Source organism: Chenopodium album, chromosome 25 (assembly GCF_948465745.1).
Source record: "Chenopodium album chromosome 25, dcCheAlbu1.1, whole genome shotgun sequence".
NCBI lineage: Eukaryota > Viridiplantae > Streptophyta > Magnoliopsida > Caryophyllales > Amaranthaceae > Chenopodium > Chenopodium album.
This window is the reverse complement of record NC_137858.1, coordinates 8,323,399-8,351,276: the sequence shown is the minus strand read 5'-3', so window position 1 is coordinate 8,351,276 and position 27,878 is coordinate 8,323,399. Positions and strand designations below refer to the sequence as shown.

The following is a 27,878-nucleotide window of genomic DNA, read 5'->3' as shown; positions in this document are numbered from 1 at the left end:
AGTTGTTGGTGTAGTGGTGATTGAGGGTATATTTCGTAGAAAGGACCGCATGTTTGATTCTCCGTAATAACAATTGAGAGGAAATTGAACCCTAACCACCCGAAACTGATCTTCAAATCTGAAGCCAATCATTAAACTAGTTATGGAGTAATTACATATTAATGCAATATATTTCTACAAAATTTGAAAATTGTGTCCATTAGTTAGACCCGGGCCGTAGTTAATCCAAAACTATTTTCCATGACGTGTGAAACCGGTTTCCTACAATCTTCATCAGTTAATTGATTACGAGTACATGGGAGCGATTTGTTTTGTTGTTAGCCATAGGCCCATAGTGACAAGAGGGTTGGATTACCCCTTTGAAGCCCAATAAACTATGTGGTCATATACTTTTCTTTTTACTCCATTTTTTTGACTACTTCAAAATTAGTCTGAATCAATTATATTTCCACTCCTTTGTAGGGTAAGTATGTATGCTGATTCGAGCATATGTACTCGTATTACGTAGTCTTAGTAACATAACATATTGAATATCTTAACCATGAATTTAGAATTACGTTGATAGAACTTTGAAGTAACATTGCCAACATTAGAATTACCGTATGTTACTCCACTCCAATTCACGAGAGTAGACCATAAATATCTTAAATGTATAGTAGTTATATATTGTATTCTAAATTTAATATATTTAGAATGAATTCTAAATATATATTAAGGGCCTGTTCACATTTGCTGATTATATGACTAGATTATAGTTGTTCAAGAGTAAAGATGGCAATATGTCATGTTGTGTATGACATATTGAAACTTTCAACGAGCCCAAAAATAACCCAAACTATGTGTAGTACAATACAACACCATACAGTACTATTCTGTGCCATGATTCGATCCAGTCTGGTGCCATCTTTAAGAATCGAGAGTTAAACGATTCAAGAGTTAAGACCATTGTGGCTTAATACGAGGCAATTATGAAGTCAACTGACGTACAATTTGGATTACCGCCTTACCAATCTCGAACACGATCCAACCCAAAAACCCAGATCATAATTTTCAGCTTTCCCTTTCATTTTCTGACCCACAAAATAAAAAAAGTAAAGAAAAAAAAATAAAAATCATTTCTGTTCATCATCTTTCTCTCTTTCTCTCTCCTCGATTCTTCACTGACGCCATTGAAGCTCCAAAGAATCAAAAACAAGCATCATAATCACTTCAGATCTTCCCTAAAATCTCAGATCATCCAAAATTTTCATTAATTTTCAGGTTTGCAACATTTTTAATCTTAGTTATTACGTACAAATTCATTTCATGTTGTTACTTTATCCTCTAATTTGAGCAATCGATTTTTGTGTTTAATGTTGATATTACTGTTTAATTTATGATGATTTTACTGATATTTGTTAGTGTATAATTTGATTTGATCAATTATCAATTTTTAAACTAATTGCGAAAATCTGATTTAGGGAGTGTTTTTGATGTTGTTGTAACTGGAATCTATGTTTGTTGTAGAAAAATTGAACTCAGTGGTGAGCAAATGGGGTACAGTGAGCAGTTGTGTAAGTGTAATTGGTTTTGCGAGTTGTAAGGAGTGATTGTTGTTTGTGGAGGTCAGGATGCACCTTGTGAAGGGTGTGGCGAACCTCATTCGGGGTTCGTCTGGTGGCAGTAACTCGGAGTCTGCCTCGGGTTTGCAAGCCGAGCGTTTTACTCTTCCTGCTCATAATGTTTGCTTCAGGTACTTTGCTGTGTTCTTTATTTTGCTTGGAGTTTATGTTTTTACTGTTTTGTATCGGGATGATGCGAAATTAAAGGTTAGTATGTGTTTGATGAAACGAATGATTGAGTAATTGAAGAATTGTGTAATGTGTTTCACTGGTAGTCTAGAACTTTAGAAGTGTCAGACATTGATTAGGATTTCTTTAAAGTTTTTAAATAGGATTGTTTGGTTTTATTGGCAATGTATTATGATTTGCTTCTGTTTTTTTTGTTTCTGTGATTGAGCAATTGAAGAAGTGTGTAATGTGTTTCACTGGTATTCTAGAACTTTAGAAGTAAGATACGGTGATGAAAATTTCTTCAATGTTTTCCATTTAGCATGAGTTTAAATAGGACTTTTGGCTTTATTGGCAACGTATCATGAATTGCTTCCGGTTTTTCTATTTCAGTCTTTTAGTCTAACTTTGGTGTGGGAGGAGCTTTTGACTAGCAAATGAGAGAAATTAAATCAAAACCAGTGAAAAGTGAATTTGTACTTGAGGAATATGTATGCAGCAAACTTTACATGTCTATTGTCTACCACTTCTCCTTAGGTGGAAAAAAAGTTATGGCCCATTGTATTTATGAGTATGGCTAAAGCTTAGTGAATTTTATGACGTTGGGGATCTGCCTAAGCCTAACAGCGTAAGCTGGGTATGAATTTTGCAGTTTTACTCCACTCATTTGCTTGGAGGCCTTTGTGCTCTATGCCCCTATCCCTGCATTTGCAAGGACTGACATATCAATTCACAGCAACCAAGAAGTAAAGAGCCAGGAAGCGAGACATTAATTTAGTCGCTGTAATCCATAGGTGAAATAATGTTTATTAGAGACTCTTAGAACTGTATAAAAGTGAACAAATTGAACCATAATGCAATATTATATAATAACTAAGAATAGTAGGATTTCTTAAGAAAGCAGTTTGATCATGTATTCATGTGCTTATAAGCATGCCTTCTTTGCTGTAGGGGCTAGGGTATGCATTAGTAAGAATTCCTAGAGCTACAGAGTCAATCATTCTCTGTGCCTTGCAGCTGAGCTCCTCTGTAACAACTTTTGTCTGGCTAATCTAGAGTCTGTACTTGGCGGAATTAGTTTTGTCATTTGTGATTCTTTGACCTTTAGCTTCTGTATGTTTTCTTCAATCGTTTTCTTGCTTTTGATTCGTAGAAAGTTGCAGCTATTTTAGCACTGGTTACTTGGTCTATCAGTCTATTGTTGTTACTTGAACAATTAGGAATATGTTCTCCTATTAGTAGGCTTCTTAATGTTCACTGGCCAAAGGCAGCTATCTATAAATGATCCTTAGGTTGTGTCCTTTTATGTTTTCTTTAAGCTTGATTAAGTTAAGAGACATGATATATTATCTTACTTTTCTTTGCTGTTTCCTATTTTAGTGAGGCTGGCAATGAGTCAATTCTAAAAGGTCTATGGGGGAAATACGAAAAGGCTGCTGATAAGGTAGGTGTGCTTAAATTGCTCCTTACTCCTATTATTGGCAGCAACTTCCAGGGTTGGTACTCTTACATGTATTCGCTGAGCTGATGTGTGGCTTGATTGATAATCAAGCTTAGTTGATGCATTTGGATAATCAAACCACTTTCCCAGTTAGTGGTAGCAGAAAGTGTATGTGTTTATGTGATGAAATGCAAGTTTGTTGTGGCTGTTAATATCTCTGTTTTATTTGTCTTTTAGACTTGTTCGCCTATTAATCACTAACAAAGTTTGGCGAAATGCAAGTATGTAAGAACTAAAATGAGCAAATCAGACAGTTTATGTATCAAGTAAAGTTTGATTAATGAAAAAAGAATGTGGCTGGTAGTATCTTTTTATCTTATAAAGAGGGGGAAAACTAAGCCTATGGAAAACTTGTTGTCTTGACTGACAGTGGCTTATTTATCTATTTATTTTTTTATTGGAGGAGCCAAACATAGGCCAAGTTTAGGAACAATTATTATGAGTAGAAGGAAAAGTGCATCAAGAAAAATTTGAAACCACGATGCTTGATCTATAATGCACTTGTTAGTTGTTACAGCACATGGTTATCAATTGAATTAATTTCTCTCTTGAGCATTCCTACTGCATTATACAATTTTTTTTTTTTTTTTTTTTGGCATTATACAGTCTTATATTGATATAACTGTCTCTCTCTCTCTCTCTTTAAAATTTTATTATGGGGGTTGGGGGATGGGTGGGGCTGTGGGCGCTGTGGGGGTGCCTGTGGTGGATTATGACTAAGCCTGCTGCATTCAAGTTCTATCTTGTGCTCTGATTAAGGAAGCTCTAAGACATGCTCAGTTCTTTATACATTTATCTTTTCTTCTCGCTCAGATTGAGCTTCACATTAACCTAGAATTTTGCTCTGAAACTGATCTTTAGATTATTTGACAATATCCAGTATTGTACTACTGTTCCATGTTTACTATGCAAGTCATTGTTCCTTGTTTAATTTCTTCTAAACGCTAATATTTATAGTATTTGCTCAAACTAGGTGGAAAAGAGAAAGCTGTTTCGTGTTTTCCTTAAGCAGTTTGTAGACGTGCACAGCAATTGGGAGCCTATCATCACTGGAGAATATCCAGATAGTACATCATCAACTGTCTCAGACGTGGAGCAATCCTTTCAGTCTGGTGACACATCTGTTGGTTGCTTTTCCGGACACCCAACTGAATTTATAATAACTCTAATTGATGAAATAACACAATTGACTTCTATAGTCAACGAGTGTAAGTTGATATTCCTTTTATTTTCCTCTCTTTCATTTGGTTTCAATAAAAATTTGCTGCTTCTGATAATACTTCGTATTTGATAACCTACTTACTACAGCCTCAATAATCATGGTTGTAGTTTTAACTTCACAGAATAGGTAGTTGCAAAGTTCATAAGTAGTCAATTGATTTTGTTTTTATGGCTGCTAACTTTATGCCGATATGAAATTGATGCAATTTCCACTTGTTGCTGATTACGCAGTCATGTATCTTTTTTTTCTGGCAATGAAGAGGCAAGATAGACTAATACACACTATGCTGAAGAATAAATGCTTTCTTGTTCAGTGATGTACACCAATGTTGGTTTACGCTTCTCAATCTTTAATTTACTATGTCCCTACGGGTTAACTTTGTTCAATGGGAGAGTAGAGTTTGTTTCGAGAGTCATGTGTTGGTTTTTACCTGTAAATGTCTCAAGGTACTTGTTTATGTTTAATGAATTTGGACTTTATCATATTGGAATATATGTCTAACTAGGTTAAATCCCGTGTAATGCACGGATGTTGAATAATTATAATAAAAATACAATTATAAAAAAAATAATTGGGTTGATTAACCCGATATTAAAACGCATTAAATACATATTAAATCAATAAAAACATACCCGTTACAGAGTAGAAAAAATCTTTAAATATGTAATGGTAATAATGTGCAAGTTGATATTTTAAGAGGTTTACTTTAGATTTTATTTAAAATAAAAGTCATAATCTAAATGTAACTTTATTTTTATATAGCAATGATTTTATTTTTTAAGAAAATAATTTTGGCGGGAATTTTTTTGATAATACATTGCCAAGTGTCCCTTAAGATTCGCTTTTAGTAGTATGTAATGACTAGATGGTGAATTAGACTTTTATGATTTAGATTTCTTGATTGAAGGTATACTTGAATTGTTAAGCTCTGTGTATATTATATGTGGAGATTATTGTAGTAAAAGGTACACATAGATAGACTTTATTAAATTGTCTTCTTTGTTGTATTTCTGGTTTGGGGAAGGCTTCATACATCTAGAATTACCAAGATCTTGTCATTGGTTAAATCTATAGTGATTTGTCATTATTCTTCATTGTCTTTATTATATTATATCTCTTTTGTCTCTAGTTATCTGGCAGCTTGGCCAATAAATGATCTTAAAAAATATCAATTTTGCCTTTTGTCTGTGAATGCAGTGGATACCGGATTTTCAAAGCCTACATATGATCCACTTACTGTCTCCACAAGCCTGAAGATTTCTACAGAAGGGATACCTGCCCTAGAAGCATTGGTGATTGTAGTTCGTTCAGTTCATAACTGCAGAATTTTAGGCTATTATGGTTGGATACAAAAACTTGTTGCTTTAATCAAAGGTACTGGAAATTGTAACAGGAGTTTTTAATGTTTGTTATTGTGGTGCTTTTCACAATTTATTGCGCTGATGCTCTTATTTTGAAAGCTCTACAATTACAAAATGAGTTTAATTTCTCAGAAATAAAATGAATTCCAGTTAAGCTTCACCTTAAAATACTCTATAAACTTGGGTTTATAAATGAGTTCATAGACTATTTTTGAATTGGGACCTTTATGATGGTACTCTGTTTTGGGTACTAGCCCCTATTTGGGTGTATTTGTGGTGTCACTGTTGACATCATTTATTAAGGTGGTTGTGAACATGTGCTTTGTGCAGTGCTGGTAATTTAAATTTGTATTTGGTTTTGGGTTGTATATTAAGATTATTGTAGCTACAACAAAGTTACAAACCTACAAAATACTATGTATAATAAATGGTCAAAATGGGTCATATTTAGGTCTGTGCTTGGTTGATTTTGAGTTTTGGGTGATATCATGCATCTCACTTTCAGCTTGAGAATATGCCCATCTTAATTCTAAACAGCTCATTGCTGATCGTCTGATGAAGGATTCTCATTTGTATCCATAGAGCCTGGGTAGTACTATCGTGTCACATATTATTCTTGAGGTGTTCCTTGATCTAACCGGCATTATTACTATCTGTTGTTTTCATAAGTTAGAAGAAACATTTAAAATCTAATAATTCTGTAAAAGGATCACATATCCTTAAATTTTAAATGTGATCAGGATTGTTGGTGGTCCAGATTTTGTATGTTTAAAATGGTATTCAAGTTTTAGTGATGAGCCAATAGTCGTGACAAGTATTTTCGAATCGACCACTACAAATTGAATTTGGAGTCCCAAGCTCTTGGTTTTTCAGTAGATGCTTGTGACATGTAGCATTAAGTGTTTTTTTTTTTTTAAATTTTTATTCTAAATATGTTTTTAATTAATTAATTTATTTATAGTTGATAATTTTACAAAAAATAGTTTTATTCTATGCTGTTGTATTCTTAACTTTATAAGTAGACTTTCTTTTTTTTTAGCTGTGTATCTTCTCTGACGTATTAAGTCATTGAACTCTTTTTTTAGCGGCTGTTGTCCAACTAAAGGCGATTGCTGGAGCTCTTGCTGGAGATGAAGCTTTGTCTGATCATGCTCTGAATATATTTGAGTTGTTGCAAAAGTTACTTGTACATGTGGTGTCAATACTTTGCAGCTTCATTGACTTGAATTCAGATGCTTATGAGATGGCTAATATTTACAGCAGTATTACGTTTTCATTACCAAGTGGTGGTGCATCATTGATAGATCCTTCTGCCACATTTAAAGTTCAGCGTGGAAAGTTGTATCCATGGAAGAAGACAGCTATCGTGTCAGTGATGGAGGCTGGTGGTCTTAATTGGTTAGTAGGTAAGGTAGGCATATTCTCTCCTTTTTTTAAACATACATCATAATTTGAGCTTGTACCATGCATTATTTTTATTTACATGTCAAGAGTAGCAAACTAGGTCATGGTGGCTCAAATATTGTAAGGGCTCTGCTATATGTGCATAGAAAATGGACCATAGATGTATCTGCTGATGTACATGAGATTAGGGATGAGTCATTTACAGGTAGTGTCTATTGTATGTGTATTTATATACTTATTGAATAGAAATAGGAAAAACAATGTATCTGGCAATGAGTCCTTTGGCTCTCAAAACTTGCACAACATTGGCTGGGTATGTAATAGTCTGTTTATCTAGGAGAAATTTGTTATTGAATGAAGAAATTTGCTAGAGTCCTTTATAGTGAAGGAATCAAATTGAATTTACCACAATGTCACATGCTTGAAATTGATAAATACATGGAAAAAGGAAGTTACCTTTGAACAGTTTGTAGCTCAGATAGCTATGTCCAAAGTGAAGCTAAAAGAAGCCACTCTCTCCAACAAAGAAACCCGACTTTCAAGTAGAGTCTATCATTTATGTCTAATCAAATAATGGGCAAAATAGTGAAGAAAGTTTATCACCTCTGTCCACTTTTGGTCGACACACCTCATTCTAGCTAACTCAATGAAATCCCTTATGGCTCGGAGTGGATTATCTCAGCTTTGTCTATAATCCATTTGTAAATTCAATTTCTATGTTGAAAAAAGGACTAATTTATTTAGATTAATGGTCAAATAATGCTTGTTTGCAACACACTTGTTTTTTTGACCTTGTCTACTCAGTCAGTGATCTTTGTGTTACTTTCACTCTGCAGATGATCTCTTATCGAGCTCTATTATTTTCTGTATTGGTTTGCTGATTTTTTATTAATTTGTCTTTTTCTTCATGTTTTTTTATTGTTTACTGTTGCTGTCATTAGTGTGTTGTTTGGTAACGATTAGGAGAAGTGTTATGGTGATGCGCTTTCATGGCAATCTTGTAGTGTGTATATAGGGCGAAGCTCCAGGGGTCTTCTCACAAATTTCTCTGTCTTCTGATATTGTGGGATTAGGTTACCTATGGGCTAAGGGGGCTAATCTTTCAAGAGTAAATCAGTTGGGGAGAGAAATTGGCTTTATCTGCAATCTTTATCTTCATGTTCAGAAGACAGCTTGTTTTCATTGTTTGCAATCCCTTTTTTCAGCTGTTAATATAATTTTTTATTTTTTTTTATTTATTATTTTTTTTTTGCGATAATTAAAAAAAGCTTGTGTCTCTAGTATGAAAGTTCATTGTATAACATGCAGTTAATTTTGTTTCAGAACTGCTTCGTGTCATGAGAAGATTGAGCATAAAAGAACAGTGGACGAATCTGTCACTTCAATATTTGACTTTGAGGGCTCTACATTCAGCCTTATCTGAAAACTCTCGTGCTCAGAATCATTTTAGAAGCATCGGAGGACTTGAGGTTTTGTTGGATGGGCTTGGACTTCCATCTAGCAATGCATTGGCATCACAGGCAGCCAATAGGTATATTAAAAAGGGTGTCTTCTTTTTGGCCTTTATTCTCTTCTCTCTCATTTTGGTTAATACATACTTAGCAACTTATACATAGGGGTCATTAAATTTTGGCTTTTGGTTTGTGTATTTAATATGCTCATGTACGGAGTAAAAGGTGTTTACTGTTAACTATTTAGATAAAGCCTCTAACGGGAATTATGAGGAGTTAGTTATATGCTTTTTGTGAAATAGCAGATATAGAAGCTATTGCTGCATCCAGGCTTTGAAAACGATGCATGTAAGGAAACCCAATTCTTTCCAAATTTCAGGGAAAGGTAGATACTTTTAATCAATTGCATACCTCACTACTCAATGTGAAAAAACATCTAATCTTTCTGATATAAATGAGTACTGTGACCTCTTAGTTTGTCTGAATAAGAAAGTTTTAACAATATTACTAGTCTTTTGCACCCATAATAGGTCTTCTTCAGCTGGTGCAGAATCATATCAATAAGCTTTTGATTGAGGGGCCTACCTTAAATTTGGTTATGATCTTATATTTGTAGTAGATGTTGTGCTTTGTTGTAATATAAGTGATTCTTCTTATCAGCCTTTTAGCTGCTTTTTATTTACTGTGTGTTGTTTTGCAGGTATGAAAACATTCTGCTTGCCTTATTTCAACTTCATGTGCTATCTTTGGAGGTTCTTAGAGAGGCAGTGTATCCTTAATACATTTCAACTTTTCCCTCTAAGGCTCTACCTACATACAATGTAATAGGTTAATGTTTGTATTACATTTTGAATGGGTTATATTAAACTATTGTGCTACATTATCGTGTACTAGTTTAAATAGTGATATCTATTAATTATATATATCCTTAAAGTACGCCTTTTGGCTTTATAATATTAACTATAATAAGTTTATTGATTGTTGTTAATGGCTGTATACTTAATTACTTTTTTCTAACATTAGTTTCTCTAGTCATCTGGAATATCTCCAATATCTAGTATGCGACAGTACTTGGTTGTATCCTTAACGGATGCCTAGATATGGGAATGTTAATAACATGCAATTCTTGTGTGAGAATGGAAGAGTGCACAACTTTGCAAACAGCTTCTGCATTCCTGCTTTTGCACTTCAAAATTTTGAGCTACGGAGGAAGGAGATTTCTGTACAAAGTAATCTGGAATGTTTATCCACAACATCAGAGCATGACAGTGAAGAGAAAGTTTGGAATAAAGAGTCTTCAACAGTATCTCTTGCTGGGGAATTCATAAAATATTGGCAACATTATGTTTTTACATTGAGCCAGAGTTTCTGCTCTTTTATGGTTGCTTTTGAAGATACTATGTCTGAAAGTATTGATGGATCAACTGGCCGACATAATGTGCCAGTTTCTTCATTATTTTCTGAACTTTCAGTAAGATGGTTGTTAAGAGTTCTTCTGATTGTCTTTCCTTGCATCAAGGCTTTCTCAAATCAAGATGAATTGCCTGCTTTTTTAAGGTTATTATTGGATCATTTTTGTCAGCATTCTTACTTTTTTTTTTTTTCCTCCTGGAATGGAGGTGCTGTCAATTACTATGATAAAAACTCAGTGATATAATTTTGCTGGTTTCTGTAGAATGTTCGTGTGTATCTTACAGCATCAAGCTCTGCATGCGTTAAGGCAGTTTTTGAATTCCTTACCGACATTGATTGAAGTGTTTCGGGCGGAACGAATATGGGAACTTGTCTTCTCAGATAACTTTTTTGGAGCAGCTTTGGAAGATTTTGAAGTTGATTGCTCAGCAACCAAGGGTTCCTGCTTATCGTCTGTCATTATTGGCATTGATAATGAAGTGCTGGTTCTTACAGCAGAAAGTCTCCAAATGGAAGTCATCTCATTTGCTGAGTTTGCTGCAACTCTTAAGGAGACTACGCATAATTTGGTTAGTTAGTATTTTTCTGGGTACATTTTGTTGTTTAACAGTCAGTCAACCTGGCCTGTAGAAGCAGACATAATCTGAAAGTTGTTATAAAGAAATTAAGTTTTTTGCTGATTTCTAAAAGAATTTGAAGTTTGAAAAGTTTGATGAGGTCTGGTTCCATTTCTTTTGATGCTGTGATTTCAGCCATGTTGAATTTGAGATGATTCTACTTAGATTTTATAATTGATAAGTAATAAAGAATACCATTTAAAAGACACAAAGGGGGTGTCTCCCGTGTACAATAGGTGCTACAGGATATCGAATTCATCTTTGTGCCATACTCATTTACATTTGCGACCTTATTCAAATAATGGCAGTTTCTGCTGTCTTCTTAATCCACTTTTAAGATTTTTCTTTTTATTTTTTAAATAATTAATTAATTTTTTTTTAAGTTGGATCCTGGAGACTTGAAAAACTTTGTTCATTTTAAAGTTTCATTTCCCACTGCATGCTGACTTTCTTTTTCTCTTGTATGGCAGCCAGAGTGTTCAGCTTTATTAGATGCTCTTGAGCGTTCTGCTCGGAATCCAGATATTGCAACAGTGATTTGTAAAAGTCTACTTCAAATATTGCAACATGCAAGGGAAAAAACACTTGCTTCTTTTAAGGAGCTTAAGGGGATGTCCCGAGTGCTTAGAGTTGCTTGCATTCAAGCTCAAGGATTTAGGTCTAATGATTCAACCCCTAGTGAAAAATTGACCAAAGTTGAGGATATCCCACTTGAGAGTTGTCACAAATCAGATATTCCTGCAGCATTGCTCAATTTGGATAGGAGCATGGGAGCAACTGTGGAGCTCTTCAACACCTACTTTTGTGTAGCTGATGATGCAAAAAGTTTGGTGCTACATGATGCAGAGTGCATTGATTGTTTGTTTGATTTGTTCTGGGACAAAGATTTAAGAAATCTTATGCTTGGTTTTATTCTTGACCTGATGAAGGTGGTTCTTTTACTTTGTTTCTTTTCTATGTTTTGCCTTGAGGTAATTTTTTCCTGATAGCTTATTTGTTACTATGCCCGGGCTTGGATTTTGGATGGGCAGGCTGCTCCTAGTTCTAAGGATGATCAATCAGCAAAGTTGCAGTTGTGTTCTAGGTACCTGGAAACTTTTACCCAGGTAAAAGAAAGAGAAAAAGATTTTGCAGAAGTGTCAATTGAGCTTTTGGCTGGCATGAGAGAGATGCTGATGATGGATCAAGAGGTATTCGTCTATAGCGCTCCTTTTTTCTTTCTCCTTTTGCACCATGTTGTTTAACTCTATTGTTGGTCTCACATCTGTTCTACCTTAGATGTCTCCTGTCTATATTAACCTTGATTTCATGATTGGTTTGATGTCTTATATTTGCAAAACTGTGTGCTTTCAGTATTATCAGGAATTGTTTCGTAATGGTGAATGCTTTATTCACATTGTCTCCTTACTCAATGGAGTTGTTGATTCGATGAATGCGGAGAAATTGGTCCTTGATGTCCTCCAAACACTGACTAGTCTTCTTTCCAATAATGACATATCAAAGGTATGGTCTAATTAAATCCACTTACCTTAGTCTTAGTGTTTCTGTTCGTGCTGTTATATTTTCTGTACATATTTTGTCTTTCAGGCCTCGTTCAGAAATCTTGTAGGGAAGGGTTATCAGACTTTGCAAAGTTTGTTGCTGGAGTATTGCCACAGTCAGGCTAGTGAGTGCCTTTTAAATTCACTGCTTGACATGCTTGTGGATGGCAAATTTGATGTGAAAGGGAATCCTTCAATAAAAGTACTCATCCTTACCCTTTTACTGTCCCGTTGATGAAAATTTTTGAACTTCGATTTGAATAGCAATTGTATTATGATTGTCCCTTGTACAGGGATGTAAATAAATCAGGTTATTGATGTTTAACTTCTGATTTCTTCTGCATTAGGCTTATGTAATTCTTTTTCTATATCTACTGTGCAGAATGAAGATGCAATAATTCTTTATCTAAGTCTCTTACAAGAGGTTGGTATTTCATCTGCAACTGAAGCAGTTGTTATTTATTTATTTATTTATTTATTATTTTTTTTTTTTTGGGGGGGGGGGGTAATTTATGAGTAGGGTTTTTGTTTTTTGAATCTGGAGTTTGGTATTGCAAAATACTGTTCTCTCCCTATAAATGAATTGGTTTTGACTCCATCATTTGTCTTCTCTTGACCATATTTTTGTTTTTTATGAGGGGGGGTGGGGGGTGGAAATGCTTCCATGGCTTTGTGTTTCTGACGGTTGGCTTATCATTGGCAGAGCAGTGATTCTGAGCAGCAAGCGGGGCTTAATATCTTTCTGCAGCTACTGAGGGATTCTATATCCAATCGAGCTTCCTGTGTGAGTGCAGGGATGCTCAACTTTCTTCTTGATTGGTTCTCAAAAGAAGACAACGATAATGTCATATTGAGAATCGCTCAACTGATTCAAGTAATTGGCGGCCATAGTATATCAGGGAGAGATATTCGCAAAATTTTTATGCTTCTAAGAAGTGAAAAAGTTGGGAAGCGGCAACAATACTGCTCATTGCTTATGAATTGCATTTTGGCAATGTTGAATGAGAAAGGGCCGACTGCCTTTTTTGACCTCGTTGGAGATGATTCGGTAAGTTTGCTAGTCTCATCAACTAGTCAGTTTCTGTTGATTTATAGGTTACTATATGCTGATCCCTTGCATTCTAGTCCCAAACGAGGGGAATTGAAGGCAAAAAAGTATTAAACATAGAATATTTCCTAAAAATCTAAAGACCACCTACATGAGGATCAGCATGGTCAAAGAAGCAATAGCGTCATATCGAGCCCACATGTAAATCTCCAAATTCTCCTCATAATACTCCTAATTGAAGTAGCCCCACCTGTTATAGCCGGGCCCCGATCTGGCCTGCATCCAGCTTCTCAAAAGACTTGCAACTATCTGTTTTACAGTGTTCTTTTTTGTGCTCTAAAAGCTATTTTTTTTTTCAACGAGAAGTGATGGATGGGGTGTCAAATGTATTTACTTTTTTTTCAAGGCTATGAATGATATGTTTTTAACTTTGACCTTGAAGTTGGAACCTGACGCTTTTAAATATTATTATTGGGCAGGGAATCGTACTCAGAACGCCTCTGCAGTGGCCTCTAAATCGGGGTTTTACTTTCTCATGTTGGCTTAGGGTAGAGAATTTTCCTAGATGTGGAACAATGGGACTCTTTTCTTTCCTAACTGAAAACGGGAGAGGGTGCTTTTCTCTAATTTCCAAGGATAAGCTAGTTTACGAGGTAATTTGCAGATCAAATTTATCACCCTGTTTTTATTTTCTATATGCATCTTTTGTGGAACTTTTTTCGTTTGCATATGAATTTATTAGCTTTTGGGTGTTTAAAGGTTGCGATTGCACATCTAATTGCTTGGTTTTCCCTTGTCCTTTGCAGTCTATAAACCAGAAGAGACACGGAATTTCTTTTCATGTCAATCTTGCTAGGAAGAAATGGCATTATCTTTGCATAACCCATAGCATTGGTAGAGCATTTTCTGGGGGTAGCCTTTTAAAGTGTTTTCTGGATGGCAATATTGTATCATCTGAAAGATGCAGGTGCACTTTTATCTTTTTTTTCTTATTCACTAGATTTTTTGGCTTTGAGGGTGTTTATCAAAGAAGTGGAATATTGTCAAAGAATTAAGACACTCTCTATTTTCTTTTTGTAACTTTCCAGATATCCTAAAGTTAATGATCCACTGACAAAATGTGCAATTGGCACCAAGATACTTCTTCCTTTTGGCGATGAGGAAAATACTTCGTACTCCATCAAAGATATTTCACCATTTCTTGGTCAAATAGGCCCAGTTTATTTGTTTAATGATGCCATCACCTCTGAGCAAGTTATGGGTATCTTTTCCTTGGGTCCAAGCTATATGTACTCATTTCTTGACAATGAGTTTGCACCGTCATCTGATAGTCCCTTGCCTGGTGGGATCTTTGATACTAAAGATGGTCTTGCTCCCAAAATAATTTTTGGACTAAATGCACAGGTTCTCTTCTATCTTTATGTTCTGCTCCAAAAGTTGCTATTATCTGATAACACAGCTCTGATCACAGCTAGGCTGAATATTACAGGCAAGTAACAAAAGAGCGTTGTACAATGTTGCACCCCTCATGGAGTATGCAGTCGTGAAGAATCCATTTGAAGCTACAGTACTGGCAGGGACACAGCTTTGCTCTCGGCGATTGCTACAACAAATTATTTACTGTGTTGGGGGCATATCTGTGTTCTTTCCTCTTTTTACTCAATCTCACTTTTATGACAATGAAGAGCAAACTGACAACAAAAATCCATTGCTTATACCTATCACAAAAGAGCGTCTCACAGCAGAAGTTATTGAGCTTATAGCTTCTGTCCTAGATGAAAATGTAGCAAATCAACAACAAATGCATCTTATTTCCGGATGTTCAATTCTGGGGTTTCTGTTGCAATCAGTTCCACCCGAGCAACTAAATTTGGAAACTCTTTCAGCTTTGAAACATCTGTTCAATGTTATTGCAAATTGTGGTATGGACATCGTTCCCTTTCTCCCCTTAAGTTAGTGCTAATTTTTATTCAGATAAGTTGATGCTCTTCGGTTTTTGATCCAGGCTTGTCGGAGCTTCTTATAAAAGATGCTATATCTGCGATATTTCTTAATCCTCTCGTGTGGGTGTTTACTGTTTACAAAGTTCAGCGCGAACTATATATGTTTTTGATCCAGCAGTTTGATAATGATCCAAGACTGCTAAAGAGTCTATGCAGGCTACCACGAGTCCTGGATATAATACGCCAGTTTTATTGGGATAATGCGAAATGCCGATCTTCTGGTGGATGGAGACCTTTCTTGCGTCCTCTAACAAAGAAAACTGCTGGAGAGAGACCCAGTAAAGAAGAAATACAGAAAATCCGTCTTCTTTTGCTCAGCCTCGGTGAAATGAGTCTTAGGTAGGAGAATGTCTTTCTTGTTCCATTTTGTTGGTTAGATATGATTGCAATTTTATTACAGGAGAGGGGTGACACATGCTTGTGTTATTGTATTTTTTTTCACTAATCATTTTTCTCTTTTGGTTGGGGTGGGCTGTGGCTTGGCTGTAGAAGAAGAGGTTGTTTAATTCTTTGTTTGCACCGAGTTCTGTAATTAATCCTCTTTTTCTTCCTCAAGCTGGTTCCATATATCATCTGTCTTGAAGTATTTAAGATTGTTGTTTTACTTTAACCATTTTTTGCAGGCAATGTATTGATGAATCGGATATCAGAGCACTTGTTGCCTTTTTTGAGATAAGTCAGGACATGGCATGTGTTGAGGATGTTCTTCACATGGTTATTCGGGCTATCTCTCAGAAATCTCTTATGGCGCCATTTGTTGAACAGGTGAACTCCATTGGTGGATGTCATGTATTCATAAATCTTCTGCAGAGGTATGATTAATGCTGATCTTCTGAGATTTCATTTGTTTTTAGAAAATAATTTCGTTTAATGAATGGTTTTTCCCTTTTATCAGAGCACATGAGCCGATCAGATTGCTTAGCTTGCAGTTCATAGGCAGGCTTTTGGTTGGCATTCCATCTGAAAAAAAAGGACTAAAAATTTTCAACATTGCGGTTGGAAGGTCTAAATCTCTCTCAGAAATCAATAGGAGAACCAATTCGAGAATACAACCCACTGTTTTGGCCATTTCTGAAAGAGTATTCAGTTTCCCTTTAACAGAACATTTATGTGCCACTTTGTTTGATGTACTCCTTGGTGGTGCCAGCCCAAAGCAGGTGAATATATGGTGATATATTTTTCTGGTTTTTGGTGATTAATAATATCGATTTCTTGCTTCATGCTGACTGTTTTCTATGGTATGGATTTGTAGGTTTTACAGAAGCAAACTCTTGCTGAACGTCAAAAAAGCAAGGGCAATAGTTCTCAGTTCTTTGTTCCTCAGGTTTTGGCTCTCATTTTCAAATTTCTGTCAGAGTGCAAAGATGTATTGGCCAGAGTCAAAATAATTACAGATCTTCTTGATCTTCTTGATTCAAGTCCATCGAACATAGAATCACTAATGGTACTTATTTATGTGCTTTTTAATTTTTGCCATTTTTGTATCTTATATCATCTAATGTCGTGTCTTCCTATGTAGGAATATGGATGGACTGCCTGGTTGACAGCTGCGATGGAGCTTGATGTAGTGAAGCATTATAAACTGGATTCAGCTGGTCAAAGTGAAAGCGAGATTATTGAACTAAATTCTGTGAGAACACTGTTTTGTGTTGTTCTTTGCTACTATTTGTTTTCTGTGAAAGGTGGCTGGCAACATTTGGAGGAAACGGTGAATTTCATACTCATGCATTTTGAAAAGGTGGTTCTTAACTCTTTATACTTTGTTAACATTTCAATGGTAATATATACTCTGGTCTTGTAGTATAAGTGGGCAAACAACTAGATGAGTTACTTCACCTTTCCCATTGCCAAATTTCTGCTATTAAAGAAATTCAGCTACTGCGTGGTTCAATATAATTTTGGTACTAGTCATAAAATGTCTAAATCACTCGTATGTACATGTGATCAAATTTTTCTGGTAATGAAAATTTTCAGAATGCGTAACTTTATTTAGTATCTGTCATGACTACTGAAAGGTTTAAGGCATTGTAGAGTTATTTTTACTACAAATGCTTTCCATAGAACCTTTATGGAAACTTTAAACTCGAGAAAAATAATTACTCTAATTTCATAGTTTGCTATCAGTTCATTCAATATTTCCTTCTACAGAGGACAAATTATAACATTATGATAGATTAAAATCCCCAGGCCACTTCTTCTTGTCCCCCCCCCCCCCCCCCCCTCTCTCTCTCTCTCTCTCTCTCTCTCTCTTTTCCATCAATAATCTTACTCTTGTTTGTCAGTCTTTCCTTGCTTTTCAATATTATCGTTTCAATTAGAAAAGTATGAAAAGCATCCATTTTCTTGAATTAGATTAAACCTAATTTTTTCCCCCCAGATTCAAGGGGAAAAGTAAATGCATTTCGTTGTTGTTGATAATTGAAATATTTGTTTGAACATGCAAATTATAGGACCTTGGTAATATTGTAGAGTAAAATTCGCTCTATATTTATAGTGACAAGAAATCAGGTTTGTAGATATAGATTTGATAACAGTACATGCCGCTAATGCCATGAATAATACAGTAGTCTAAGAATTTCCCTGGCGTGTTTTAGAACACATTGTTATGGAACAGCTTTTTGAGGAACAAGTTGAGAAATTCTAACAAAATGGTCTTCACACAATGAAAAAATCTTGATTTAAATAAGTAATTTTGCCTTGATGCCTCATGTTTTTATATGTTTTAGGAGACATGAGGGGATTCCATTAACACAATATTAGGCTTGTTTGTCGCCCTGCTTTTTTATATTTCCTATAGCAATTTTTTTACAAAAAAATAATACTTATGGGGTACATATAATATTATAATCCACCAGTCTTATGAATTGGTTTACTTTAAGTTGTCATTCATTATCTTGATAAGTTCAATGTCTAGCAGGCTGGCGTCTCATACCACTACTTGCTTCGGGATATATTCGAGGATTTATTACAGAAGTTGATAGAATTCTCTCACGAGGAAAATGTTTTGGCATCTCAGCCTTGTCGTGATAATACCTTGTATTTCATAAGATTGATTGATGAGTTGCTTCTATCTGAGATTGATCATAAGCTTCCGGTATGCAATCTATCTGGAGCTACTATTTTTTTTTTTTTTTTTGAAACCTATCTGGAGCTACTATTTGTATTTATTGTTTAATAAATTATGTCTGCATCTATGCCATATTGCCATATGATGTATTCTCTGAGTTGAAAGTCAGCTGTCTGTGCGAGTCACCTTCTTCTAGGCTCTGCGAGCTTTAGTTAGTGAGGTTGTCAAGATGTATTCTTCTATTGCACAACTAAATGATGCTAAACATCTCATCTGTCTTCTTGAGTTTGGTCTGGTAATATGTATGAAGTATAATAATTTTGCTCTATACCTACCTTTTGTCATCCTTCTAATGAAATATAAAGTATGAAGGTTGGACACTTCTATTTTAAAGGCTCATCAAGTACTTTCCTATTGGTTAGCGCTTAGCCACTTAGCAACTGACCTTTTTATTATCATAATATATGCAGCAATCTTTTTTTTGGTTAGTGTGATTTAGTTGCTGAAATTCGAAAAAGTTAGTGATTTATGAATTGTTTCTTACAGTTTCCGGCAACAAGCACAGAGTTTTCTCCAGATCAACTTGATGTAGAGGGTTTCACAGACCTGGGTGCTGCTCTTCATGATGCATTGCAAGGAGAATCCGTTGAAAGGATGTCTAGGTAAATTGAATTGGTGTCTTATATTTTATAATTTTTGAACATTTGTTTTTTTTTGAAAATAACTTGATCTTTTAGACTGATTTTGGTGTGGTTCTATTTTTAGTCATATAAAATTATGTGAATTTACTTGATTTTTTTTTTAATTTTTTTTAATTGTTTTATTTATTTATTATTATTATTTTTTTTTTTATTAGTCTTGCTCCCCATCTATCTTATTTTTATGTTTATACCTATCTGTTCCTCTTTGTTTTTTAAGATTCTATATGACTATGTAGCTGGAATCACATTAAGCATCTCTCTTTTACTATTATTTTTATTTGTTTTGTTGACCCCCTTCTCCTCTAAGATTCAGAGGTGTTTCAAGCTAAAGAAGGCTCTGCATATCATTTTTACTCTCTTTCCTTTAGATTTATGCAAGTTGGAGCTCTTTCCTTTCCTGTTGGTTTTACAGGTTGCACTCTAGATATATGTAGTTGTCCCAAAGTGGTTGCACAGTTTGCACTGTACGAATTGGTTTGCGTCATATATAGTCAGTGTGTATATTTTCTTCTTTCACCTAGCATGATCAATCAATCAAAGCCTTAATCCCATAAGTGGGGTCGGCTACATGAACCAAATATGATTATTCCGTATAGTCATCCACAAAAATCTTCCTCCTCCGTCCCTTACGATCAAATGCCTCATGCTCATGCAAATCCATATACTTCACCTAGCATAATGTGTTTCTAGTTTTTAGATGGCAGTTATTTAATTTTTCATCTACTACTGAGACTTTAGTGTTCCGAAGTCAATTGCTTCTTTCTTAAGACTAGTTATTGACTGTAAATGAGGAAGATATATAAACTGATGTAACAGCAGATACAACATTCACATACTCATCTAAGCGATGTGTCATTTTATTTCTAGTAAGCTGACAGTGCATGCTTAATTTCCTCCTTAGAAATTCACCAGCAAACAAGCTGCCTACTGCCAATGAAGATGTAATAGGTGATGACAACTGGTGGAGCTTATATGACTGTCTTTGGGTTGTTATTAGTGAGATGAATGGAAAGGGACCTGGCAAGACTATGCCTAAATCCACATCTTTTTCTGGGCCATCCCTGGGGCAAAGAGCACGTGGCTTGGTTGAATCATTGAATATCCCTGCAGCTGAAATGGCTGCAGTAGTTGTGTCTGGAGGACTTGGGAATGCACTTGGAGGGAAATCAAGTAAAAATGTTGACAAAGCTATGCTATTAAGAGGGGAAAAGTGTCCAAGGGTAGTTTTCCGCTTGGTTATCTTATATCTTTGCAGAGCATCACTGCAAAGAGCATCTCGAGGAGTCCAGCAAGTGATTCCACTTTTGCCATCTCTTTTTCTGCCTGATGATGAGCAAAGCAGAAACCGGTTACAGCTATTCATATGGTAAATTTATGTTGCATCTCTACTACTTTGTCCTCCATGTGATGCATTGTTGGACATTTATGACATCTTGCTTTTATTTGAGCAGGTCTTTGCTGGCTGTCAGATATCAATATGGGATGCTTGATGATGGCAATCGTTTTCATGTTATATCTCATTTGATCAGGGAAACTGTCAACGGTGGGAAATCATTGCTTGCTACTAGCCTAGATAGTGGTAATGAGTCTTCAGATCCTGGCACTACAACTGCAGAAATGGGTGCTGTGCACAATTTGATTCAGAAAGATAGAGTACTTATTGCGGTAGGTCTCACGTTAATTATGCATTGCCTTAATCAATCTTAAAATTGCTTTTATGCATTTTATTTATGCAGGGATAGAACTAGTGTTGTTAAAATCTAGACAGAAGGTTCATTGAAAGCATCCAACTTTTGGAGAGATGCTTAAGTTTAGCTGGTTGAGATTTTTAAATCAGGAACAACTGCTGTATGTTTTTCTTTTGTACATTTGGCTAAGAAAGATCCATTGTTCTTTGGTTCTATGAACCAGACCTTTAGTGCTGCGTTTTAGAGTTACTAGTGGTTTCATGCTGAGATGGGGTTATTTCTATCTTGTACAAAACAAAAAGTTCGGTAGAAATTTAATAGGCTTCAATTGCCTACCTGGTTTTATGAACTCGACGTATGTGATATGCCTTTTCCTTTGTAAATTTGTTAATAAAATATTTATTATTTCTCTTAACTGCAAAAGCATGCTTTATATAAATTTTAAGGGAGAAGTTCCATAATTATTTCAGTGATAATGTGATAGGGGGAAAGAAAGTGAAAAGAAGATTATTATTTGTATAAAAGCCATTCTTAGTTGTTTAACTCCTTTTACTTTGTCGTTATGTATTGTGATTTGCCTTTTCCCTTATAGATTTTTTAATAAATATTTATTCTTTTCTCCTAATTGCAAAGGCATGCATGTATAAAATTCTAAATGACAAGTCTCATAATTATTCTGTGATAATGTGATAGCAAAAGAAAACAGAATATGGAGATTATTATTATAGAAGCTATTCTCAGTTGTTTGCCTCCTGTGACTTTGCCATTGTGTATTTTGTAACACACGAAGTAATTTTTTCTTTTTATTTTCTCAGGCTTCTGATGAGGCAAAATTCATAAAAGATGTAAAGACAGATCGCATGAGGCAGCTGGTTGACTTGCAGACTAGGATTGATGAGAACACACTGACAGACTCTGGCCAGAAAAAGGCATTTGAAGATGAGTTGCAAAGCACTTTAAGAGGAATACTTGCTTTGGACGAAAGTAGGAGAGCTGCATTCCAACTTGCTTGTGATGAGGAGCAACAAGTTGTTGCTGTATGCGCACTTCTCTTCATGTCGTTTGATTATTGATGCATTTTGCGTTGCTTAGATAGTGTATCGTAGTTGCATTGCTATTCTGCTATTTATTTATTTTTAACTCTTCTAATGTGATCAGGATAAATGGATGCACGTTTTTCGGTATTTGATCGATGAACGAGGGCCATGGTCAGCTAATCCTTTTCCAAATTGTGTTGCAAGACATTGGAAACTTGATAAGACAGAAGATGCATGGCGCCGTAGACTGAAGTTGAGACAAAATTATCATTTTGATGAGAAATTATGTCACCCTTCGTCCAATGCTTCAGAAAATGAAGCAGCAGTTGCACCTTGTGAAAACAATTCTGGTGCTGGTGTACCTATTCCAGAGCAAATGAAACGCCTATTGTTGAAAGGAATTCGCAGAATCACTGAAGAGGTGAACCCTGAAGCCAGTGAAAGTGATAATGAATCTAATGACTCTCAGGGAATGAATTCTGAGGAGGTTACAGATGGCCAGTTTTCTGAGCTGATGAAGGATGGTGAACAGAAGGATGCAGTTCATGAAAGAAAAGACTCTTCTTCACCTACTTTTGAGACAGATAGTGGGCAGGTAATTGGGACATGAAAGTTCTGTTAATTTTAATATATACACTGTATTCTCATCTGCCTCTTGTTTTATTTCAGGCTCTTATGACTGTACCCTGCATCATGGTTACTCCAAAGAGAAAGTTAGCTGGACACTTGGCGGTCTTAAAGAATGTCTTACATTTTTTTGGTGAATATCTGGTGGAAGGCACTGCAGGGTCCACAGTTTTTAGAACTTTTGATTCTTTTAAAAATTCTGAATCGGAGACAACTGATCAGTCAAACGAAGCTGAGAAACTGAAATTTCTGAAAATTCCAACAGATGCCAATTTGGTTTCTGAGAAGCATAAAGCTATTGATACTTTGGAGAAGCAGATGAAAGGCATCAAAAGGCATTGGAGGTGGGAAGTCTCCAAGGTATATTAACTTGTATCTTTGCCTTTGAAATTTGTCTGTGTGTGCTGCTATACTGTTTTTACAGTTGTTTTACTTTCTGGCTGTAGATAAAAGCAGTGCACTGGACTCGGTATCTGCTTCAATACACTGCAGTTGAGATTTTCTTCAGCAATTCTGTTGCTCCAGTTTTCTTCAATTTTTCTTCACAGAAGATGGCGAAAGATGTTGGAAGCCTTATAGTTGCCGGCAGAAATGAGTTACTGTTTCCCAAGGGAAGTGCTAAGGACCGGACTGGGGTTATCTCCTTTGTTGATAGACGTTTGGCTCAAGAGATGGCTGAAACTGCTAGGGAAAGCTGGAGGAGGAGGGAAATAACCAACTTCGAATACCTTATGATTCTTAACACGCTTGCTGGAAGGTCTTATAATGACTTGACACAATATCCTGTCTTTCCATGGGTACTGGCTGATTATACTTCAGAGACACTTGACTACAACAAGTCCTCAACTTTTAGGGATCTATCAAAACCTGTGGGAGCATTGGATCCCAAAAGATTTGAGGTTTGTGGATCTCATGTCTAGTTAGATAGTAAATAATATTAACTTGCATATGTTGATCCTTATTTTCTACTTAATATCTCCGCAGGTTTTTGAGGATAGATACCAAAATTTCTCTGATCCTGATATTCCCAGGTATAATCTGTGGCTGATTAAACAATAACTTTTTAGGATAAATTGCTCTCCCAAAGGGCAAAGGGAAATATAGCAATGTGAATTAGATTAATAGCTAACATGGGAAAAAATATTCTTTTGTTGCAGTTTCTATTATGGTTCTCATTATTCCAGCATGGGGAGTGTGCTCTATTACCTTATTAGGCTTGAGCCATTCACTGCCTTGCATCGGAATCTACAGGTATGTGGACTATGGAAGAGTGGAGTTTTGGTTATTTGTGTCAATATGGTCCAATCAATTTGCTATGCATATATTAACATCTAGATTTTTAGGTTCAACTTCTCAAGTCTTGTGTTTTAATCATCCTTTTTAGGCATTTTTTTGTATTCTTTCTATCACATTCTGATTTGTGCTTACACAAATTCTTGTTCAGGGAGGTAAATTTGACCACGCAGATCGTCTATTCCAGAGCATTGAAGGCACATTCCGCAACTGCTTGTCTAATACAAGTGATGTAAAAGAACTAGTTCCTGAGTTCTTTTACATGCCAGAGTTTCTTGTTAATTCAAATTCCTACCATCTGGGTGTTAAACAGGATGGTGAACCTATTGGTGATGTTTGCCTTCCCCCGTGGGCCAAGGTTCTAACATTTTGTAACTTGTAGAGTTTAAATAAGCTTAATTGTGTGTTCTGGCATCTAAAAACAAATGTATGCTTCATTTGTTTCAGGGATCGGCAGAAGAATTTATTTACAGAAATCGGGAGGCTTTAGAAAGTGAATTTGTTAGCTCAAATCTACATCTGTGGATTGACCTAATATTTGGTTACAAGCAGAGAGGAAAGCCTGCTGTAGAGGTATAATAATGTTCACCATTTACTCCCCACACAGGACCCTCTTGTGGAGAGGTGAAACGGTTCATTAAACTGGTTGACATTTATTATTTTTTTTTTTGGTTGTTTTAAGTTCAGCTTTATCTTCTTGGATGTTGCAGGCGGCAAATATCTTTTACTATTTAACTTATGAAGGTGCTGTTGATCTTGAAATAATGGAAGATGAATTGCAAAGATCAGCTATTGAAGATCAAATTGCTAACTTTGGACAAACTCCAATCCAGATTTTTAGAAAGAAGCATCCAAGAAGAGGACCACCAATTCCAATTGCTCAACCTTTACGTTTTGCTCCTGGTTCTATAAATTTGACATCAATTGTTTCTAGCTTCAGTCATTCTCCATCAGCTCTATTGTATGTAGATGTATTTGACTCTAATGTCCTCCTAGTTAATCAGGGCCTTACAATGTCAGTTAAGACGTGGTTGACAACCCAACTGCAGTCTGGTAGCAATTTCACATTTTCTGGATCACAGGTTTGATGACTATCAACAATTTAAATTCTAAAGCATTCTGATAATTATTTTCTGCAGTAATTTGACAAAGTTATAAAACCTTGTGTAGGATCCATTCTTTGAGATTGGTTCTGATGTCCTCCCTCCTCGTAATATTGGAAGTTCTTTGGCTGAAACTGCTAAACTTGGAGCCCAATGCTTTGCTACTTTGCAAACACCCTCAGAGAATTTTTTAGTATCCTGTGGCAACTGGGACAATAGTTTTCAGCTTGTATCTCTATCTGATGGAAGAGTGGTTCAGAGCATTAGACGTCATAAAGATGTGGTTAGCAGTGTTGCAGGTATATATCATACTCATTTTATTGCTAGATTTTATCTCTTTTCCTCTCCATTCACGACATTTGGTTGCAACTCCATGATCCAGTTGTTGAAACCTCATTGTTTATTTAGAAATTGTTTGTTGAGCTTATTCAATTACATCAAATTTTATCTTCTGAACTAAATACTGTGTGAAATGAAATATTATCTATTCATTTATAGGACAATTATATAAGAAAAGCAATGTCTGAACTCTGAAGTATTGTCATACATGCTACTTTTTTGATGCAGTGTCCTCTGAAGGAAGTATACTTGCTACTGGGAGCTATGACACTACAATAATGGTGTGGGAGGTCTGTCGTTCTAGAACAGTGGACAAGAGAGTTCGAAGCAGTCAAAATGACATCGTCCGTAAAGATTATGTCATTTCCGAGACCCCCTTTCATATTCTTTGTGGACATGATGATATAATTACATGCTTATATGTTAGCATGGAGCTTGACATAGTTATCAGTGGGTCGAAGGATGGAACATGTGTTTTTCATACCCTACGAGAGGGACGATATGTACGGTCTCTTCGTCATCCATCTGGCAGTGCATTGACAAAGCTTGTTGTATCACGGCATGGACGGATTGTGCTATATTCTGATGATGATCTAAGCCTGCATCTTTACTCAATTAATGGAAAACACATTGCAAGTTTGGAGTCATATGGGCGCCTCAGCTGTATAAAACTCAGTGCTTGTGGTGATTTCTTGGTTTGCGCAGGTGATCAAGGACAAATAGTTTTACGCTCTATGAACTCCCTGGAAGTTGTGAAAAAATATCCTGGAATAGGTAAGGTTATAACGTCACTCACAGTTACTCCTGAAGAATGCTTTTTGGCTGGCACAAAAGAAGGAAATCTTCTTGTGTATTCTATAGAAAACCCTCAACAAAGAAGGGGTGGCCTGCCCCGGAATATAAAATCAAAATCTTCAGTAGCTGGATAGATCGTCTGTTGAAGCAGCATCTATTGTGATAGTTTGTTTAAGGTATGCTCATCTTACTTGAGATACTAAAGTTTCTCTTAAATCATTTAGTCTGCACTGCACTATTATGTTTTAAACAGTTTACAGCATAACATTAATTTAATTGTTTTTTTGACAATTGATTTTTGGGTTTATAACCAAGCTTTATTACTTGTGTACTTGTCAGTAAATTACAGCTGCATATTAAGTAATAATGCAACGATAGCTGAAAAGGTTTAACGAGAAAAAAGGCTTGTTTCTTCTGCAGGACCGTATCATTAAAATTTAGGAGTGCCTGTCCCTGGAAAAATTGCTGCTCTGGTGCTCATAATTTTTAAGTGGAACTTGCAAAAGGATCATATGAACAGCTCTAGCAATAACTTCAAGTATAGCAATAACTTCAAGGATGTGGCAGAAGCCAACTATCTCGCCTTGTCCTTTTATGCTGAGCACTGGTGGAAGGCAGCCTCAGATTCATGCATTGCATTGGCTTTAAACCTCCAAACTACATACATTATGCTGAATTTTTAGCTTAAATCAGTTAAATGAAACTGTACATCAACATATTGTTACAGAGAAAAAGAAAAATGTGTCCCATATTTAGTCAGCAAGATGACATAAATCATTGATATAGGATCGTAGCATTAGCTTGGTCAATCCCCTTCTATAGCAGCAGCGTTAAGCTAACCCCAAACTTTGTACAGACTAGACAATTTATTCTCTCATAATAGAAAGCCATTTTTGTGTTGTAACATATTTTTTTCTCTTCTAGTTTATTGGTGATTGTGCTATATTTTGGATCTTTAGTCCTTTTGAATTTTTTATTGTCTCAGCTCGTAATAATTCAAGGTTGTGAGACTTGTGACCATCTAGGTTGATGTAAGACCCTCTCTGGCTCTAAATATTTTTTCTTAAGTTCATGTACTTTGCTGCTTCTGCTATATGATGGTCATAATTTGCCTCAAGCCAAGAGTAAACCATGCCAGAGTCTGTGCCTTATATTTCATCGGTTTTTTTCTCTTTTTTGTTTTCGCGATAAAAATACAGCGTAGTAACTGATACAGGGCTACAAGAAATTATATACTCTGTTAAGTGGTACGGTGGAGTAGTATATTACTTGATAGTATTCTTTTTTTTTTAAAAAAAAAAAAAAAAACCTTTTTCCTACTGAAAACCATAGAATCATAAGGGTTACAACCTTCCTATAACGGTTTTAACCAACAGAATTAAAATTCAGGTTGGTTAAAATCGATAGAGTGAAGTTTAACATTGTGACTTATTATCGCGGTATTAGAATTTGATTAGATATTTTGATTCTATTATGACTACCAGAATTGAAAGTAAAGTTGTCAAACGCAGTTTTTCTGCCTGTTGCCTGTATGGTCTCCACACCCTTTGATGCTATCAAGTTGAGTGTAGCCATGTCGGGGTTGATTTTGATCAAGGACGCTACCCAGTCTAAAGTTCGTAAATATACTCAAATATCAGATCTAAATCTTAACATATTTTTATTCCTTATCTAATGCTAATCAGAGAGCTCCTCTTCATTGCCGACCAATGAATAAAACATTCTATTCCAAATATTATAAGAAACTAAAGAGCCACTTCTAGTCATCTTATCAAGGTATTTATATGCTTCTACAAGCCATCCTTGGTTGCAGAGTGAAGTAAGAAGAGCTTCACATATGAACCTATCTATAGGGATATTTTTTGACAGCATTTCTTCAAATATATCTAGTGCTTTTC

The 27,878-nt window shown here is 35.6% G+C and overlaps 1 protein-coding gene across 3 annotated transcripts; it reads left to right on the top strand.

The window, feature by feature from the left end:
- Positions 1 to 1,073: 1,073 nt before the first annotated feature.
- LOC145615324 (BEACH domain-containing protein B-like) lies at positions 1,074 to 26,923 on the top strand. 3 transcript variants are annotated; one of them, XM_081670390.1, is made up of 41 exons: positions 1,074 to 1,260; positions 1,507 to 1,732; positions 3,150 to 3,213; positions 4,244 to 4,478; positions 5,690 to 5,866; positions 6,939 to 7,259; positions 8,581 to 8,788; positions 9,409 to 9,477; positions 9,807 to 10,265; positions 10,384 to 10,690; positions 11,209 to 11,667; positions 11,770 to 11,928; positions 12,092 to 12,241; positions 12,326 to 12,481; positions 12,662 to 12,703; positions 12,983 to 13,327; positions 13,807 to 13,980; positions 14,134 to 14,294; positions 14,416 to 14,731; positions 14,817 to 15,249; positions 15,333 to 15,669; positions 15,954 to 16,142; positions 16,226 to 16,487; positions 16,583 to 16,774; positions 16,850 to 17,068; positions 18,248 to 18,424; positions 18,944 to 19,059; positions 20,000 to 20,464; positions 20,550 to 20,763; positions 21,602 to 21,823; positions 21,945 to 22,418; positions 22,493 to 22,810; positions 22,897 to 23,349; positions 23,435 to 23,481; positions 23,608 to 23,701; positions 23,895 to 24,101; positions 24,191 to 24,316; positions 24,454 to 24,825; positions 24,914 to 25,145; positions 25,414 to 26,156; positions 26,401 to 26,923. In XM_081670390.1, exons 2-40 carry the CDS (start codon positions 1,611 to 1,613, stop codon positions 26,112 to 26,114), a joined length of 9,774 nt encoding a protein of 3,257 aa, XP_081526516.1. In that variant the 5' UTR covers positions 1,074 to 1,260; positions 1,507 to 1,610; the 3' UTR covers positions 26,115 to 26,156; positions 26,401 to 26,923. The 3 variants fall into 3 exon arrangements, with proteins under 3 accessions (XP_081526516.1, XP_081526515.1, XP_081526517.1); XM_081670389.1 differs by having other exon boundaries at positions 18,245 to 18,424; XM_081670391.1 differs by lacking the exons at positions 1,074 to 1,260; positions 1,507 to 1,732; positions 3,150 to 3,213; positions 4,244 to 4,478; positions 5,690 to 5,866 and having other exon boundaries at positions 7,125 to 7,264; positions 18,245 to 18,424.
- The last annotated feature ends 955 nt before the right edge of the window (positions 26,924 to 27,878 follow it).